The 20,969-nt window shown below is 31.2% G+C and overlaps 1 protein-coding gene, 1 long non-coding RNA gene and 1 pseudogene across 4 annotated transcripts; all 3 read right to left on the bottom strand.

Annotated features, from left to right (window-relative positions):
- Window positions 1-6,571: 6,571 nt before the first annotated feature.
- Window positions 6,572-10,195, bottom strand: LOC107949393 (uncharacterized). Its single transcript, XR_001697732.2, has 2 exons — window positions 10,109-10,195; window positions 6,572-7,025 (listed from the first exon to the last, which is right to left on the bottom strand). It is a non-coding gene; the product is annotated as an uncharacterized lncRNA (long non-coding RNA).
- Window positions 10,196-12,520: 2,325 nt separating this feature from the next.
- LOC107949091 (ubiquitin fusion degradation protein 1 homolog) lies at window positions 12,521-15,651 on the bottom strand. Of its 3 annotated transcripts, none has more exons than XM_041111650.1 (10): window positions 15,536-15,651; window positions 15,077-15,130; window positions 14,821-14,898; window positions 14,677-14,701; window positions 14,550-14,582; window positions 14,028-14,149; window positions 13,765-13,895; window positions 13,249-13,472; window positions 12,885-13,138; window positions 12,521-12,795 (listed from the first exon to the last, which is right to left on the bottom strand). In XM_041111650.1, the coding sequence occupies exons 2-10, from the start codon at window positions 15,077-15,079 to the stop codon at window positions 12,700-12,702; spliced, it is 966 nt and encodes a 321-aa protein (XP_040967584.1). In that variant the 5' UTR covers window positions 15,080-15,130; window positions 15,536-15,651; the 3' UTR covers window positions 12,521-12,699. The 3 variants fall into 3 exon arrangements, with proteins under 3 accessions (XP_040967584.1, XP_040967586.1, XP_040967585.1); XM_041111652.1 differs by having other exon boundaries at window positions 14,821-14,987; window positions 15,536-15,638; XM_041111651.1 differs by lacking the exon at window positions 15,536-15,651 and adding an exon at window positions 15,315-15,337.
- Window positions 15,652-16,048: 397 nt separating this feature from the next.
- On the bottom strand, window positions 16,049-19,252 carry LOC107948090 (arginine decarboxylase-like; annotated as a pseudogene).
- Window positions 19,253-20,969: the final 1,717 nt, after the last annotated feature.

The following is a 20,969-nucleotide window of genomic DNA, read 5'->3' as shown; positions in this document are numbered from 1 at the left end:
GAGCGATGAAGGCTGCTTAAGTACCAAGCTCTCCGATTGGATCCAATCCTAGACATGTCCACATCCATTACCACACTTGGTTATAACAAGTTGAAATTTCTTTGAGTGGTTATCTTTGGTAAATCGAGTATTCGTGACGTCGTGTTATTTAAAAAAAAAACAAATATCGTTTTGAAATCACGCCCTAAGTCTAGCCCATTTGAATTATTATCCATCAATTTAAAGTTGTTTAAAATAATATAATCCCAGAAAATCAAAGAAGAAAATAAAGTTAAAATGGCCTTATTACAACCCAAAAATTAAATAGTAATTAAAAATAACTTAAGAAAACCAGTCTTTTTTTCAAACCCAAAAGTATTCACCATGGCCACTCTGAATCCCCTCCGGCTCCAAGTCACCCACATCAAGGCTCACCTGCAAGGTTAAAGAAGGGGTGAGTTTGGAAACTCAGTGTGTAAGGAAAACCCATTCAAAGCCCAAGTCAGCTTAAGCCCATTCAAGTAACAGTGGTACTGGGCCAGAGCCCTTTTTAGATTACAATAAACTGGGCCTTAGCCCCTTATTCAGATAACAATATGGCCCATAGGCCCATTTCAAAATACATGCAACATCAATAACATATGCAAGCCCATTTGGGGAGACTACTCAACCCACCAACCACTACACTCCACCCGTACCAGCCATACACTCCATGTGGGGAATAGCTCAACCCACCCAGCCCAACACTCCACAGTTGCATCCTTACTGCTCAGTTAACAGTAAATTGAGGCAAAGCCTCCAGTACGTGGACAAGTCACTTTCAGTACTTCCTCCGTCAATATTCCAGTCCCATGCATCAGATAATAACAACATGGCATGCAGTAAATAAAAATAGTCAAACATGCATTTACGTCAATTTAACCCTAGGAGTATTTCGGTAATTTATCTCCTAGGGGTAAAACTGTAAAATTTCTACTTTTAAAGGTATTTCAGTAATTTATCTATTTTAGGGTTTTTCATGCATATTCCTACCTTTCACGTACTAACAGAATCACGTACCGAGGGTTCTTACCAAATTAGGCCAGTTGGCCCATCATTCCAATTTTGGCCCATTAAGCCCAAAAATATCGAGGGCATAGAAATCATGCACTTTGCAGTCCAAACATTGCAGCTTACCAAAAACATTAATCGATTTACCTCATGAGCATTCGCACACTCGCAAATCTACAAAATACCGGTTTTCGGCATTTCAGCTTTTCGACTTTTGCTGATCTAGACTAAGAAAGTGGGTGTTAGTTACACACCTGTTTGCGACGATATGCACACACGAACTGCCTACAATTGGATTACTAACACGTTAATCTAACTATTCAAATACGAACTACGTATTAAACCCTTACAATATTCAGCCAACCACACCTACAGATCATAGTAAGCTTATAAGAAATTAATAAGCAACTCATTAACAAATTTTTGTCAATGTTTACCACATAATCATATTTTCACTACAAGCTGTCTTCCTAAGCAATAGTCATTAAATCATTTATAAATGGAGCTACGAAACTCCAAATCAAGTGCCGTTAATTTTCCCTGAAAATAGACTCATATATTTTCTATCCATAAAATTTTCAGAATTTTTGGTTTAGCCAATCAATACCATATTTTTCTCAAAGTTTCCCACGTTTCACTGTTTGACTAATCTGACCACTCTTCATTACGAATCAGATTTCTCATTGTACAGAATTCAAAATATGTTCTCATTTATTTCATTTGAAACTAGACTCATTAAGCTTTAATTACATAATTTATTCAGCTTCTAATTCATCTCCCACAATTTATGGTGATTTTCCAAAGTCACGTTACTGCTGCTGTTCCAAGCAGATTTATTACCAAATCACTCTTTCACACACCTAACTTGCATGCATGTTATTTAAACATGTATATCACCAATCAATCATCACATATCTATGATTTTACTTAAGTATAATCTCCATTTCATCATTTTAAAACACAACATATTAGCCGATTTTTCCCCTTAGCATCTAAGGCACATGCATGCTCATTTGTTTGGCTCAACTTCACCTATCTTCCATTTTTCATCAAAAGAACATGAAAGAACAACCATTTCCTTCATTTTAATTCATGACTAAATGCTCACATCACAACTAAAAACCAAAATATGCTTCAAGAGTTAAGGTAGAATCAATAAGAACTCATGAACATCAAGATAGAAGCAAACTACCATAAACTTACCTTCAATTTTCTTCCCCAAGTGACCGAACATTCAAGAGCTTTCTCTTCTCCTTTCTCTTCTCTAACTTTCGGCTATGATGAATAAAGATGGACAAAACTTTGTTCTTTTCACCCCTTTTTCTTTTAATAAAATTTCATATTTCATCCATTTAATTCTTTAATACAAAAGACATGAAATGCCCATCATGGAACATTTACCTAAACCATTATCAATTTTTATCAACTTGTATCATAAATTATGGATATCAAGTGTACATATTGTCTTCAACAACATGATGGTCGGCCACTTCATGTAAAATGGGAGGTTTGTCATGCAAATCCTCCTATTTTGCACTCCTATTTGTTTGGCCACTTCAATTTAGCATATAGCATTCTCAAACATTTTTACACAGGTCTTATTTCATAATTTCACCCCATTTTTCTTATAGAACAAAAATTAACTAAAATTGTCGGGTTCTATCTTAAGCTTGGGCCTTCTAGAGGCCCACTAACATAATTAAACTTATGCCAACATTCACAGAATTCTCGAAAATTGGGGCGTTACAATACTACGACGCATTATCCTCCTATTTAAGAAAATTTTAGATATTATATTAGAAAAAATCCGAAATTATCAATTTTATATTAATGATGTTAATTAGATAAATATTATATGATTATAATTCCTTGATATTAGTAGAAAGAATATATAAAAATATATTTATAAAAAGTTTATATAATTAAATATTGATATTTTTAATAAAAAAAATTAATGTTTTAAACTAACACGTGGGTGACTCGGTGCCACTGCCACGTAGGAAAAACGGGTTGGTGACGCGAGGACGATGAGGAGCGTAAGTCAATTCTATGTCAGCAGAAAAGAGTGCCGGTGGGGCCACCATCGAGTGAGGGTGCACTGAAGTTGATGGATGTGTTAACTAACATACCTGCCCTAGTGCATTCAATATCCAGCAAGCTTGCATGTGGAAGTGATTGTTCCACTGCAACCGCGTCCACCAAAAGAAAATTCAACATCATCGTTGACCCATCAACTGAATGCATTTCTTATATTTTAAGTTGATTGCATGAGATCTACCATTTGATTATGTGTTCATGAACTTTTTTTTCATCATAATATAATGAATAATCCTACAGAAATTCTCTTATATACTATACTTAAATAGATAAATATTAAAATAATATATTAATTTTAATTAAATGTGGAATGCTATACATGAATCTCGATTTTATATAATTTTATACATAAAATTTTAATTTAATTTAAATTTCACAAATTCCTAACAATATTATTGAATCGACACAATTTTACATTTATATTTTACTTACACAAATAATTATATCAATCGAATATGAAAATAAAATTATGTGTTTATTTCTTTAATTGAGTACAATTGAATCAAAATTAAAATTTTATATATGAATCATAATTTAAGTTTTATGTATATAATTGCACTAAATCAAAGTTCACATATTAAATTACATATTAAATAAAAATTCGTGTACGCATTTAATATCTATCCCGATACTTAACTACTCGTAACTCCCAAAATCATTAAAATAGAATATATTATGTATTTAAGTAATTTCATTATTATATGTCTATCAAATGTCCCATATACCTCCCTTTATCCAATTTTCTACATAATAATGAACACAAAAATGCTTACTAAGGCATGTTACATTTTTAAGGGAAATATAAGTTCAAATTTTGAAAACGACATTTTTTTTGTAACAATATATAAATAGCATTAATTACGAGCTAACAGTAAGATCAAGATTGGATAACCAAAAACTTCTATCAAACCTCTTTCATCAAATCAGCTAAAGTATCAGTAGCAGAGTTTACCTCTCTAGGTACTTGCTTTATGAGCACTCTCCACTTACGGTTGTATAATTCTTGGATACGCAAAATCATATATCTATTTGAATGGGAAATGATATTATTAAAAGAAGTAATTATGACCTACGAATCTTGAAATTAAACTGTAAAATGAACTTAAATGACACCAATATATTGCTTACTAATAGGGAAAAAAAAAACGTAACCATGGGTCCAAAATTAACAGTGACCTAAAGATGGGTTTGTTTGAACTAACCAACAACTATATGTTGAAAATATATGACAATTTCCAGCTCCTAAAACAGCAAATTTCTCAAAAGTCGAAATTTAAAACAAAGCCTTGAGCAATCTCTTTTGTCTCAACTACTCTTTTCTTTTAAAGGTAAAATCACCCTTTTCATATGCAAAATTATTATTCAAGCAATGAATTGGTGATTGGGAATGGAATATTGCTATTCCCTTTTATAATTTTTTTAGTTATATTAAGTTTCAATAAATTCAAAATAAAAAACCTTATATTCAAAGGTCCCTTTTTTATACTATTAATTCATCTACCGTTAAATAGATCAATTTAATTTCTATACTATTAAAAAGAAAATCAAATATGGTCAAATTGGAATAGGATTAACATTTACTATTAAAAAAAGGTATAATGTCAAATTTAGCCCTTACCATTATTCCTTTTTTTAGCTAAATTTGGACCACAGCCTTTTAAAAAGAATCAAGTTTGACCACTAACCTTTTGGAAAAGGGTCGAAATGATTTTTTGAGCGAGAATGCTAACTAAAATGTTAAAATTTCAAACATAGCAGCTTGCATGACAATTCTCATGTACTCTATGCTAATTTTTTTTATGACCTTTTTATATTTTTTTAATTTTGATTTTGATTTTTTTTATAATTTTGAATTATTTATTGACGTGACATATAAAACAACTGGTGTTATTAGCATAATGTGCATATGGACTATTATGTGAGTAGCCACACCAACAAAATTAAAAAATTAATGTTTCAGTCAGTATTTCCGTTAAAAAAGGCGATTTGACTTTTTTTTGAAAAGACTAAGGGCCAAATTGACCAAAAAAAATATAAACATTGAGGGCTAAATTTATCATTATATCTCTAACAAAAAATCATTTACTGCTTAAAAAAAAGTTAATATTTTTAAAATTTTTATGATTATGTAAGTAAAATCTTTTGATGGAATTGCACTGCAATTGAAAAAAATAAATTTCAACGTATTTTTTATATAATAAATATTAAACCATATTATAAATTGAACTTATTTAATTATTTTTAGTACTATAAAAATTAAATTAATCTATTTAATAATAAAAAAAATTAATTTAATTCGGTTCTATAATATAAGGACCTCTCGGATATTTAACCCATTAACAGTTATAGTAACAATAGTGGGCCACGTGTAAAGGTAATCTGTCACATTTTAACATGTGTGTGCCACATCATTTGATATTTCCATTTAATTTTTATTTTTTTCATATATAAAGGTCACAGGTCAGAACAATCGTTTTCCACTCATTTTGTCCCTACGAAATTATGACATAAATTTGGACTATTGCTTGATTTGGCTGGATTGGAAATGAGCTGCCTTGTAACTTTTTATGTTTTTGGTTGATTGATTTATGTAGCTAACAAAAGGTCAAAAAGATTAATATTAGGGTAAATTATTTTCAGTGTCATTAAATTATTAATAAATTTATGTTTTAGTTGTTCAATTTTAAAAAGTTATAAAATGATCATTTAATTATTTTAAATTTTTTATTTAAGTTATTGGGTTGTTAAATCGTTGTTGTACGGTGCTCTTCTTCTCCTTCTCTTTTATAGTTAATCTTTTTTTATGAAACAGTTTTGAATGTCATGAATCTGCAGACCAAAATCCAAACAGTTTTCTTCTTCAATATTCGACTTTGACTGTCAGATTGACTTAGATCTGAGGTATGTTGTTATATTCGTTGATGGGTACTGATCCATCGTATCATCATTTAGAGCTCGCTTGTCGGACTTTAAAAAAAAAAACTTAACAGCCTAGTGACTTAAATAAAAACTTTTGAATAGTTTGATGACTATTTTGTAACTTTTTTAAGTTGAGTAACTAAAACGTAAACTTATTAATAATTTAGTGACATTGTGCGTAGTTAACCCTATTAACTAAAATGAAAATCTAGTGAAAAGGACAGATGATTAGCACCTAATTATCCATAAATATGAATTTTGCATGTAAGTAAAGTATCTTGTGTCGTGTTCTATCCAAAAGCCTAAACAACAAAGCTAAAGAATGTCCGAATTCCCAAATATAAATTTCGAATTAATTGAGTTGAAGTATTTATTTATATAAATTAATTTAAATTAATTAATTAAATTTTCAAGTTCAGGATGTTAAAATTTATAGTTTAAATAAGCCGAATAATAAATTGGTATGAATAATTTTTGGGTTACTATCAATCTTGAAAACGAGTAAATTAGTTCCTCTTGAAAAAGATACAAAAATTGTAAATTTCTATTAAAAAATTTATTTTTCCTTGATTTGGTTCTAGTAACATTGGTCACGTTATTAAATTTTGACAAAATCCAAATTTAGTGACTAAAGTGGACAAACGAAAATACATATATCGAAAGCGAACCTAATTACTATATGCTAGAATCACAACAACATTCATTATGTTTGTAATTGTGATAAACACATGCAATCATAATATAAATCTTTTACAGGACAGTGGGTTGGTGCCGATTGTGGAACTAGAAATCTTGCTTGATGGTGACCTTGGAATGGATAGGACTTTCAAAGTAGCCTAGAAGGTACGGCCCGAGGTTTTCTTCTACCTTGCTGAGAATAATGTGATGTCGAGGTCATCCTCTCGAAGCCTAGCATGGTTACTCCTGGTGCTGAATGCAAGGAAAAGGCCCTGAAGCTTCTCCACCGCACAATCCCTCGGCTGTCCTTGAAATCATGAGTCGGGTTATCCGCACAAGTTTAAAAATTAGCTTGAAATTTGAGAAAATTCGAGAAAAAAATGTAATGCCCGAAAAATGGATTAGGGCAAAAAATTAGACCCATTTCAAATACGAGCCAAGATTGAGCTTAAACATTTAAGGCCCAACCTAATCCAACCCGTCTTCTATGTTTATAATAAAATATGTTAAGTTATAGTACCGGATTGAATTAGTCTCTCTATTATTAAATAGATAAATTTAGCACCTATACTACCTATACTATTAAAAAGAAATAAATAAGTTCAAATTATAATAAAATCAACATTTACGATATAAAAATATCTTTAAAAATTGTTTTTTGCTGTTGTTGTTTAATTCCATATAAAAGATTCTATTTATAAAACCATAAAAACTTTAAAAATATTAGTAAATGTTAACTTTTTCTCTTTGACCATATCTGATTGTTTTTCATGGTGCAAAGACTAAATTGATCTATTTAATAGTAGAAAGACTAATTTAATCAAGTTTCTATAATGGAGCAATCTTTCAAGTACACTCACTGTTATTCATATATTATATAATTTATACCACAAAGACTAAACCTATAATGTAAAGGGAAAACTATTAAAATAGTTACTTTTGTTTGTCTTTGGTTATATTTTGATCACTTATGTTTGAAATGTTATGTTTTAATCACTTACGTTATCGTTTTGTTATATTTTGGTCACTAAACCGTTAATTGTCATTAAAGGTAAAACAGTAAGCTGACATGTAACACCCCTTACCCGTATCCAACACCGGAATAGGGTACGAGGCATTACCAAAACACATACACTTATAAACGTATTTAACCGAGTTATAAAATTTCATCAAAATTAAAACTTTCAAAATAATTAACATGTTTCTATAACTTTTCACAATATATCCTCAAAATATTATAATCATAATAATTAGGGCCTGCGAGACCCGATACATACTCATGCAATTTAATGCTTCATTTCCATTTCATTCAATTCGCAATTTCTCATGCTCATAATTTAAATCATATCACTAGCAATTTCCATTTAATTCACGTACAATTCAATGACACCAAATTCAAAACTAATACGTATTTACCATTTAACTCAATGTTTATTGATTATACCATTCAATAACACATTTATGAAATTCTCAATTTAGCAATGAAAATATCACTTTAGTTTGAATAACAACATCGTCCTGATATAAATACACTACCACTTATCCATTTATTTTAATTCTTTTGGGCCCATTTGTCACTTACCATCCTTAATCAAATTAGGGAACGGTCACGGAAAATTGAGTACTTCACTTTCACTTTGCCATAGTATAACTATGGTCTTACGTATGATCAATTATCACTTGTCCCTGATCAGATAAGTGTAGCCACCTATCACTTTGTTTCTTGATCAGATAAGTGTAGCCACTTATCACTTTGTTTCTTGATCAGATAAGTGTAGCCACTTATCACTTTGTCCCTTGATCAGATAAGTGTAGCTAAAGCTATCACTTATCACTTTGTCTCTTGATCAGATAAGTATAGCCGAAGCTATCACTTATCACTTTTCACTTGTCACTTGATCAGATAAGTGTAGCCGAAGCTATCACTTATCACTTTGTCACTTGATCAGATAAGTATAGCCGAAGCTATTACTTATCACTTTCCACTTGTCACTTGATCAGATAAGTGTAGCTAAAGCTACCACTTATCACTTTGTCACTTGATCAGAAGTACTCAAATCCGGCGTTCCACTCAATTTGATCATTTATTCATATATCAGGCTTACCAACATGTGTTAATTCATAAACCATTCATGGTATTATTTCATGCCAAATCATATACTGAATATACCATACACACATACTATGAAACTTTATTTTCACACATGAGCTTAAACCATGATCAATAATGCACAAAAATAAGCATCATTCATATTTCATCGTTTATGAGTTATAATCAAACATATGACCATTTATACACGAATCATTCATATATTTCCCAATTTTCCTCCTCCTCCTCTCCATTCCACATCCTTAATGTGTATAACACACTTAAACAACATTAACCATAATTTCAATATTCACTAACATGTATATTCAAAGCTGTTTATCCGAGTCAGAGTCACTAAATTATTTTTATCCGGAGCTACAGAGCTCCAAATTAAGATCCGTTAATTTTCCCTGAAACTAGACTCACATATCTTCATACCATAAAATTTTCATAATTTTTGGTTCAGCCAAATAGTACAGTTTATTCTTTAAAGTTTCCCCTGTTTCGCTGTCTGACAGTTCCGACCACTCTTCACTAAAAATTAATTATCTCATTGTACAGAATTCGGATGATGTTTTAGCTTGTTTCTTCTAAAAATAGACTCATTAAGGATTCTAACCATATAAACTATAACTCATAATCATTTTTGTACAATTTTTAATGATTTTCCAAAGTCAGAACAGGGGAACCCGAATTCATTCTGACCTTGTCTCACAAAATCTATTATATCTCATGATTTACAATTCCATTGCTCACATCATTTCTTTATAAGAAACTAGACTCAATAAGCTTTAGTTTCATATTTTATTCATCCTCTAATTCAATCTATACAATTTTTGGTGATTTTTCAAAGTTACACTACTGCTGCTGTCCAAAACTGCTTTAGTGCAAAATGTTGATTTCCATTTTGCCCCAAATTTCACAGTTTATACAATTCGGTCCTTTCTCAATTAACCCCTCAATTAATCTAATTTTCTCAATTAGTACTTTACTAGACATTATAAGTTGTTACACAACTATTGAAATTCAGAATTTCCACATATAACTCTATCTTCAAACTCTTTTACTATTAGGTCCCAAACATTCACTTTCTATTCAATTCTTTCAATAAAATCAGCATATGAACAATTTAAAGCTCTAATTTCATGCTAAATCATCATATACTTCCAGCACATATTCATATCAACTTTTAACTTCTTTCATAAAATCAAAAACTAATGGATTTAACAAGTGGGCCTAGTTGTAAAAGTCATAAAAATACAAAAATTTCAAGAGATAGTCAAGAATTGAACTTACTTGTAATAAAAATATGAAGAACCAGCTTGAAGAAGCCCTTCCATGGTGTTTTAGCTTATGAGAATTCAGAAAAATGAAGAGAAATCTAGATAATTCCACTTGGGTCCTAACTTTATTAAGCAAATTTTGCAATTTTCCAATTTTGCCCTTAATTCTCCTTACTTTCTTGCTGATTTCATGCCTCTGCCGTCCAGCCCAAATAGACCTTGGGTCTATTTGCCTTTTAAGCCCTATTCCTTTTATCATTTAAGCTATTTAATCATTTCCCAAATTTTTGCATTTGTTACAATTTAGTCCTTTTAGTTCAATTAATTATCGGAACTTTAAAATTTCTTAACAAAACTTTAATACTAACTTTTTAACACTCCATAAATATTTATAAAAATATTTATGGCTCAGTTTAAAATCCCCGAGGTCTTGATACCTCATTTCGATTCTAATTATTTTAATATTTATTTCTAGTGCACTATTCACTATTTCAAAAATTTTCCTAACTTCATATTTAACTTATACTTACTAAATTAATAATATTTTCTACCCATTTGTCGAATTTAGTGATCTCGAATCACCGTTCCGACACCTCTGAAAATTCAAGCCATTACATTTTTTTTTTCGTCGGATTTGTGGTCCCGAAACCACTGTTCCGACTAAGCCTAAATCGGGCTATTACATGACATGACACATTAAATAATCATTTCAAACGAAAATATCAGGTTAAATTATACAATTGGTCCCTTTTTTTGTTTTGAGCAATTTAAATTTTTTTCTTTTATGTTCTTTTAATTTTTTTTATTTTCTATTCTCTTTTGCTTCTCCCTCTGTTTTCCTTTGTTCTTTATATTTCTTTTGACGTAACGTTTCTATGTTTTCCTTTTCGTTTAACATAACTTTTTTATGTTTCTGAAACAAGAAAAGGTAAAAGCAGGAACCAAAATAAAACTTACCTTGCACATTCTCACCCTACAGTTATAAACTCTCATCATCCACTGTCGTTTTGACGGACCATTTCGGATCTCTCAATGACCTAGTCCACAAGCTTACCTCACTTGAAGACCTCGTCAGTCGTGACTTATGGCGGTCCACCCTCAACAAAGTTTCTTGAGCTCATTCCCTCAACTTCCTAACCAACCCCCATGACCACTATATCTACCTTACCTACAACATTCACGACCTCTCGAGACTATGTTGTTTCACGAATTTGTCAAACGAGCTCAACATTCTCAATGACTAAAATGACCACCATACAAAACTTACGCTCAACTTTACCGAAACCAGTTTGGTTCCATGCTCGATTTCCAATCAAGCTTTCTTAGGAATATCCAAAAAGGTTTAGATCAATTTTATTGTTTACTTAATTTTGTTAGTTAAAAAATAAAAGAAAAGGAAATGAATAATCTACACGATTCTGTCAAAATTTGGAAAAGTAAAAAAATTACTTTTGAGTGTAAAGAATTCAATTTATGTTTAGATTTGATTAAGGATATGGTTTTTTTTATATTGATTAGTTAAATTTAGTTTTATTTTTAAAAATTATATTATATTCAAATTGAGATATGATTAAGAATGATTGATATTCGATTTGAGTAAAATTTAATGTAGAAATCATGTGAAAGAAATACTTGATTTATTTGGTAGGGCAAAGATTATGCTTATGCATTGAAGAATATGAGAAGAGAGAAGGGTAGAAGAAGAGAAGAAAAATAAAGAAAAACAATGGTTAAAAAAATAAAAGTACAAGGACTAGCTGTGCAATTTGAAATAAAATTTTAGTTTAATATGATGAAATAACCGGCCACATCAATTTGTCATTACACGACTAACATCAGTTAACAACTCAATGATCAAAATGTAATAAAACGATAACGCAAATAACCAAAACGTAACATTTTACATGTAAGTGACTAAAATGTAACCTAAATAAAATAAAAGTACCTATTTTGATGGTTTACCCTGATGTAAAATATTAAAAAATTTTAAATGACTATCTACAAAATTTTAATAAATAAAAAATATTAAATTAAATATAATATAAACATTTTAAAAAATTTCAAAAAAAAAAAAACCAACTCAGAAATTTGGATCAACCATTTGCAATTTAAGCTCATAATTGAAGCATATCAATATCAATATCATGCCGACCTGACCAACAGCTCTAGTAGTGTACATATCCAGTGCAATTCGCCACGAATCATGTGGTACCATATCATATGCCACAATGGGTGGGGTTGTTTGAACTGTGTTACCCCCGATCTGTTTCGATACATATTTAGTTCATGGGTATAAAACACTTCGGAGGAGTATACTGTATGCACTACAGAAGTGAGATAATGGAGCTCCAGAAATCAACAGCCTATATCATCAAATAATAGAAGATAAAAAGTTCTAAAGTTATCAAATGAAAATGCAAAATAATAGCGTGTAGAATCCTCTCTTTCTGTTCTTTGAAATATTTTAAAATTCACAACGGAATCACTTCGTTTTGACACGGGAACCTACAGTTTAGTTTTTCGATAATACAATGTCCGAAGTATGGTTACGGTGTTTTCCTGTATCGAAACAACGCACGGTAAATGAACTGTGGATGAATATAATCAACCCTTTAAAGAGTATTTCTTCCCTGTAAATGGCTGGAACTTCGGCTCTTCCTTCTTTTCAGGCTGCTCCGATTTAGTCTCTTTTCCCGATTCCTGCAAAATTAGATGAATAACAGTAAAGATAGGATGGGTAACGGTAAAGCAAATTGCCAAAAGAAAGATCATGCGGAAATGATGAGTACCTGTTTTGTATCCTTAGAACGGTTGACATGTGATCCAAAAACGAGTTTCCCTTGAGCCTGGCCTGCAGTAGCTTGTGAAATAGATCCCGAATAAGGTCGGGTATTATTCCCATTAGAAATAGCAGGTCCTTTGTCTTTTGACACAGACGAAGAAGCTGCTGGAGACTGCAGCTTCAGAGGCTTCCCATCCAAGCGTCTTCCTGTACCAGTAAAGGCGCTGAACTTTGGTTCAGTCTCAACAGGAGCTTCTTCAACTGAACGAACAAAGAACATTACGAGCATAAGAAAACAGGAGAAAAATTGGCTCTACGATAAACAGCATGGTTAATGAAGGTTAAGCACAATTTGTTAGCCTTCATTTCACCTTGAGACGACGCTCTGCTCGAAGAAGTTGGTGCAGCAGGCTGTTCCGGCTCCTTGTAATCCAGCGGAGGAGCAAAATCCACCTCACAGTCTGTCTCGATGATACTTATTGCATTGGATGGCTTCGTCTCAATGATATCTATGTAATACTTTTTATTATTATATGCCACCATAATACTATCCCCGGTGGTTAAACAGGAATAATTCCTCAGTGTTGTCTCCAAGCTGCACAATAAATGAAAAGTGAGACACTTAAATCAACGGAAACAGATTCAAGGACCCATGTTCCTAAATCATCTATAAGGATGAACCGGGGAAAAGATTCAAGAATCTACATCACTGAACACAGAAATTTGTTTGGCTCACAAGAAGCTGAGTCACAAAACATTGCCAACATCTATGAACGGTATATGAATCGATGATAACATATGTCTCGAGTTTGAAAACTGACTTCTTAGCTGAACATCAAACATCAAAGAATCAAGCGTGAATGTTTTTCAAAAAATAACCCACTCACATAGCTTTTGGGTTTGAGATATCCAAAAAGTCCTTCGTGTGAGGTTGTAATTTAACATAGGTTCCCTTTGGAAGAGTTACATTTTTCACCCTCACGATATCTCCCTCTTGTAGGACCAAATTCTCCATCATCTACACGAAAACCATTAAAAAACAAAACGGTGCAAATCAGATAAGTAGATTTCTTAGATCTAGGCAGACCAAAAGCAATATGCAAATACTCCTAACTCGAAGCATAAATACACAGAAAGATGCATTGCCTACCCAATATGGCATATAGATCATGCCTTCTTCTGCAATAAACTCCAGTACTCCACAATGAGAGACACGCTCGGCAGCATCATTCCGAAGCTCAAATAACATTGGATAATCAATATGCAGAGATGCTGCATAATTTTATTAACACATTAGCATTCCATATGACTTAGGAAGAACCAACACTAATTGATAAAGAACCATAGAGGCCCTTATAGTAAGAGTCGGATTGCATTTTGCCCCTCAACTAAAAAAAATGAGCAAACTAGTCCTGTTAAAAATATCATCCATTTCTACTGTCAAAAACTGGTCTCTCTACATCAAAACGAGGAACACATGACGTGTCATGTGTAACTGTCTGGTTATTTGGTCAACCACACCAATTTTTAAAGTAGAAATGGATGAAAATTTTAACAAAAAGGACTAGTTTGTTCTTTGATTTAAGATATAGGGATTAATTTGCTCAAAGGGAAAAATACAATCTGAAACAACAAATTACACAAATTTAATGCCACGACTAAAACAACAAACCTAAGCGATCAAGGGCCGACGGAGGCATTATAACTGAAACAACAATGAAAAGGAAGTACATATTAGGAACTTGCACATAAATAAAAAGGGAACATATTGCCATAAACCATAGGTCTTAAAAACGTACTTTTATCACCACTTTCGATTTGCGGCTGCAGTAAAACAACAAAAAAAGAATAAATGATCACAACCACATGCCATAATCATTGACCACATTCGTAACAAATCGAGATATTGAAACATACAAAAATAACAATCCAAATTTTCAAACCTTCTCGATGAAAGATGCCGGGTAACACCGGTAACTCTGCTCAAACGATGTCCCATGATAACCGTACCCATCAAAAAACTGTGAAATTGAGCGACATAGAGAATTAAAAATGACTACCACGTACTGTCATCTCATATCCATTGTAACGCAAACTTCAAAGTTACAGGCTGAGTTTAATAACAATTGAAATCAGCCCATAAGCATTCATTAAAACTAGATAATCCAAATAATGGGGGAAAGAGAATGTAAAACTCACCATCTTGTATTGTTTGTAAAACGGTCAAACCAAGTAACTTATTGTTCAAGTTCCCTACAAGAAAAAGATACGATCATTCAAATTAATATACATATAACTTAATTCACTAAAATTAAAAAAATGTAAAAAAAAAAGTTACTAATTTGCACAATTTCCACAATTCCTTCTATTTTAGAATCAAAAGTGCATCATTTAAAAAAAAAAAAAAGAAAGAAAGAAACTCTGAATGGAAACGAACTAATTTTTTAACAATGATTCAAACTTTTCCTCTTCTTATTTCAGTTGCTAATCAGTAAATTCCGTCCGTAAACGAAAAGGGAAAAAAAGGGGTCCGAATTTAGGGTTTAAGATCGTAAAAAAATAGGGCAAAATTGAATAGATCTAAATAAAAAAACCATTCAAACAGATAAAAAAAGCATAATTGGAAGAAAATTAATTAATTGATTTAAAAAAAAAAACCTGAGAGAATCAGCGACTTCTTTAAGAGGTAAATTTGATCGGTGAAGCAAAAATAGAAGAGTGGAGAAGATGAAAAGATCACGTAATATGGGGGATAGAATCGCCTATGATGCAGTGTATCTTAAGGTTTTTACATATTACCATTAATATTCAGCCACGTTTCTAATTTGGGCCAATTACTGAGAAAAGAAAATTTTCTTTGGACAGCGTAGTCCATAAAAGATTATTATGTTTTGCAAATAGGCCCAAAGCAAAATCTCAATATTAGACTACTTTTGGGCTTACTTTAGAGGCCCATTGAATCAAAATGGCAAAACTCAATAAGAAGGGTATTTCAATTTTCAATTTTCAACTTTTACTCCTACCAATGGATTCTCCGCTTCGATTTTGTCTCTCGAATTTGTCCAAACTATTCTAATTGAGAGTGTGATTTTTGGTTTTAATCGAAAAAATTGATCCATTTAATTTTTCGGTTTAGTTTGATGGGACGGGTTGATTGGTTTTGACATTAGTTTAATTAATTAATTCGGTTAGGCATGTTGTGGAAAAAAGAGTGTCGGTGTTAGCTAAAGAAGTATCGTCATCAATGTTGCAAAATTCTACATCACGGTGCTTGAGGGTTTCGAACATGAGTTTGGGTTCATGTTGCATGACTCAGAGGACGTACGCGCATGATGGGCCGAGCATTGCACGTGTTATTGCGAAGCTATGTGGATTGTTGCTTTGCAATACTACAACAACACTTAGCCCGCCGAATAGGTTGTGGACACCAGCAAGAGTGTCCTCGTAAGCCCCGCCCAAGCACCTCCCTAAATAGTACTAGCCATTACCCGGCTTGTGTAAAGGCAAGCTGGTTTCACCTCCAATGAACTTATCGATTTTCCCATCACTATCGCAAGTGAAATCTGACAAAATAGCCTTCACTTCGGGCATTTGATCCAATCGATGAGTGGGGACAACAGGAAAAAATCTGAGCAACGCTCCAAAAATCCGAGATCGAAGTGAAAATCCAAATGTTCACCAAATATGTCCTAGCAGGTTCGGATCCGACAATCATTTTTGGAACCAAGTCGAATAATCCATCGACAGCAGCCAAGTGTTTGATCCCCAAACTCCTTTCTTTAAACTGTTCGACACAGCTTTGTTTCAACTGTTTAGCATAAAACAAACATGTCTCGTTGTTGCATCACTCATGTTGCAATAATCAGTACGATCATCCTCGGACAGCTCGATAAAAGGAAGGTTAATTTGGCTCATCAATGGTGTTGTATCGGTTGTAGACTTTGCCTTGAATATCAAAAACAAATGATGAGAAACAATGGCTCACCCACTTTCACTACAAATAATCGGATGTTTGATCGATTTATGATCACAAACAACTCGAATCGCATTCACAACACTAGAAGCGTATTCCTCGAGATCATACGATATGGAAAGATCCGAGTTACCGGATTTTGAACCTTCTTAATCGATCTTGAGACTGCTTCCGATATTGATAACCTTCATGTTGGTGCCAAGTCGGGTTAATTCCGAATAAATTTGTGCGGCTTCGGAGACACCAAAGTAAAGATATGGAAGGGATTTGAGAACCGATATGAAAGTGTAATAATTGTAAGCAATCAAGCATGTCTGAACCATGTAAGTCTTTAACGACCTATAACATTTGGTCCGTTGTTAACCCGAATTTCCCTTTCTCGCCCGATGTTGACCCGAAATGACCCGAGTATTTGGTTCTTAGCTTAGCTCGGAGGCCAATCACCGGTTGTACGAAATATAGTTAAAAAATTGCAAATCATCGGAAATTGATTTAAAATTGTAATGTTGAGTTTGGTTTTAGATAGATTCATTAAACATGATACAGTTTCGGTTGAGTTGGTATTTAAATTAGGGTGTTTTGATGACTCAACTTTAATAATTTATAAAACGGTGATTGAATTATTTAAAAATTTTCATTTAAGTCATTGAGTTGTCAAAATTGTTGTTGTATAGTTTTCTCTATTCGTATCGCCTGGAGCAATCAAAAGTTCTTTTTCCCTTTCTCTTGTACAATTTAGTTTTCTTTTTATAAAACAGTATTGAAAGTTATAAATCTACGAACCAAAATCAAAATATAAATTTATTAATAATTTAATGGCTTCGAGTGTAATTTACCTTTAAAATTTTTTGTTTGATCTGATTTGCAGTTTAAAGTTAAAAATTTTAAATTATTCGAATTGAATTGAATTTTATTTTTATTTAAGTTATAATTTTCAATTTTCCAAAAGAGATTTGAATCTAATTGTTAGGAATAAAAATACACATAATAGTATGTCACACTCACGAAGTGGGTGAAATATAATTATGAAATAAATAAATTTATTAAAAATTTACATAAAAATTGCTTGATGATTTGATTATAATGATAAAATTATTATATTTTATCATGCATGTTCAAATCTTATTATGATTAAACTTTTATTAATTTATTATATTAAAAAGACAAAAATATTCTCATAAAAATATAATTTAAATTGTATATGAGAGGGTGTTTTAGTAATTAAATAACTGAGAGTGAAAAAATAAATTTAAGTGGGTCAAGATTAAATTCTATAATTTCATTAGAGTGAAAATATAATTTCACCTTTACATTAGCTATTATTTTTAAGGTTTTTAAAAGGATTAAATTAAAATTTTAACATTTTTAAGGGGTTAAACTATAATTTTACCATAAATCCACCTATGATTTTAAGAATGTTGGGGTTTAAAGCAGAAATTTTCCATTTTAGGCCCTTCCCACTTAATTTAGACTCCAATTTTAAAGACGTAATATGTGTCCCAAAAAATATAGTAAAAGGATTCATTTTTTCCTTAAAAATTTAAAAATTAAAAATACAAAAATAAAACAGTTGTCACATTTTTTCCTTATTTATTAAATAATTATCCTACTTTTACATAAAATTATTAAATATTTAAATTTTATTTAATATTAAAAATAAAAAAAATGAAATGGGACAGGCTTTAATCAGTGAAGGAAAGTTCCATTGTGATTTTGGCTCTCCTTTGGGTGCACCCGGCCAGGTTTATTTGGTGTTTTGTCTAAAGAAAAAATATTTGGGTAAACTACACTAGCAGTCATTTAACTATGAAAAGTTGTAAAATGGTTGTTCAACTATTCAATTTATCTTTTTTTGGTCATCTAACTATCTTGAACATTTGGATATTTCCATTTTTACGTTAATCAGTTAGTGAATAAATTTCTCAAATCATCGATCCAGTACTAGATGTAGCCTTTTCCCCAAACAAGATGCCTAATATTTACAACGCCCTAGTAGTTAAGGGTTGAGATGCCACCAATAAACAAATTAATGTAACTTGTGAGGTACAACAATTATTAGGAAATAATCGAGTTAGAGCTGCAGCTATGAGCGCTACAAATGGTCTAATGAGAGGAATGGAAGTGATTGACACGGGAGCTCCTCTAAGTGTTCCAGTCGGCGGAGTGACCCTAGGATAAATTTTTAACGTGCTTCGGAAGCCCGTTGATAATTTAGGTTCTGTAGATACTCGCACAACATCCCCTCTTCATAAATCCGTGCCCGCTTTCATACAATTAGATACAAAATTATCTATTTTTGAAATATGAACTGAAGTAGTCGACCTTTTAGTCTCTTATTGTCGTGGAGGAAAAATCGGACTATTTGAGCAAACAAAATTGAATAGTTGGACAACTATTTGTAATTTTTCATAGTTATATGACAAAAAAAAATCATAATTGAATGACCTCTATTGTAATTTATCCAAAATCATTTATGTTTGAAAACTTTTTCTTGGATTTTTGCTCTCCTTTGCGTGCACGTGGCTATGTTTATTTCGTATATTTTTTAAAATGTAAAATTAAGTTAGTACAACTTATATCAACATTTCAAATTAGAATAAATTATTATTAGTCAGTGGTGGAACGTGGTATTAAATTTGAATGGTTAAATTAAAATTTTTAAAAATTTTAGAGGGTCTATTTTTTAAAAAATTGGGGCTTTAATGAGATTTTTTTTAAATAAGGGTCTAGTTAGTTTTTTATTTTTAAAATGTTAATGAGAATTTTCGAAAATTTTAGATGTTTTAGTTAAATTTCTAAAACTCTTTTAGGGCTTAATTAGAATTTTTAAAATTTTGGAGAGCCTAAATAAAATTTTAAAAATTTAAAAGTCTTAATGAAAAATTTTCAAAATTGAATAACTAAGTAAACAACTAACTAAAATTTAAAGGACTTAATGACAAATTTTGAAGATTTTCATGTTGCCCTTGGATTTTGGCTCTCCTTTGGATGCACCTAGCCTGATTTATTTGGAAAATTCTTTATATAGTCCCTTCAATTTTATGAAATCACAAATTAGTATAATGATAAAATTGCATTTTAACCCTCCAATTTTTATTATTTTCAATATATTAGTTAAATTTTTATTCCACTTTTTCTTTATAGTAAGAATTTTACAAGGTCGTACAAAAATCTGGATATTACTAATTTGACCTTTATCTTTCTCAATGCCAGCCCATCCAATCGTATGGCTGAGAAAAAAAATAAAAAAATCGGTCCAAATAAATTATATTTATGCTATTTTAATTTACAGGTTAAAAATTTACGGCGGTTATTCATATTGATTTATTTCGATATTTATAATGCTATTATAATTATATTAAAATTAAAATTAAAATAATAAAAAATTAATTAAAATAAAAATTAAAATATATTGTGTTTTACTTATATTTCAAGCAGTGATGGGCTAATTTCTCAACGGTGGGATTTATTGCAAGTTATAGCTCTTGGAGAGTTGGTGGGTGTCTTGATTATAATTTACCAAAATGATTTTTTTTCAAAGAATAAAAGGCGAATATTCTTTTATTCAAATTTTTAATATAAATACTTTTTTTTGACATTTTTTTAAAAGGAAATTCATTAATTCATTCAATGAATGAGGCCATTCAATTCGGGGGAGGGGAATAACAAATACCCTTTGTAGGCGGTGAAGGACAAACTCCATCAACACAACAAATATTTCATCTTCAACATTAATAGAATGACAGTTGCCTATGTCACAACTCAAGCACAATATTTCATTTCACCCTTAAATGGAACGACCAAATATTTTCGGTCTAATTATATCCTCAGTCCCTAAACTCTTTGTATTTTAAAATTTATTCGCTATACTCTTAGTGAGCTATCTAAAATAAAAGTCTAATTGATAGCATTGTTAAGCTATTTCTTTTAAATTTAAATGTGTTATTTAATTAAAGTTCTTATTTTTTAACTTTAGTGTGTTTAAATTTGGTATTTAAAAATTATTCACGTATTTATTATGTTTTTCCTTTAAATATTGATTTGTTTTGGTATTTTAATTGGGTATATAAAATTATGTATTAAAAAATTAAGATGTTAATTTTTATTGATTAAACAATG

Source organism: Gossypium hirsutum, chromosome A04 (assembly GCF_007990345.1).
Source record: "Gossypium hirsutum isolate 1008001.06 chromosome A04, Gossypium_hirsutum_v2.1, whole genome shotgun sequence".
Classification (NCBI taxonomy): Eukaryota; Viridiplantae; Streptophyta; class Magnoliopsida; order Malvales; family Malvaceae; genus Gossypium; species Gossypium hirsutum.
The sequence above is the reverse complement of the archived record's forward strand: the minus strand, read 5'-3'. Positions and strand labels throughout refer to the sequence as shown.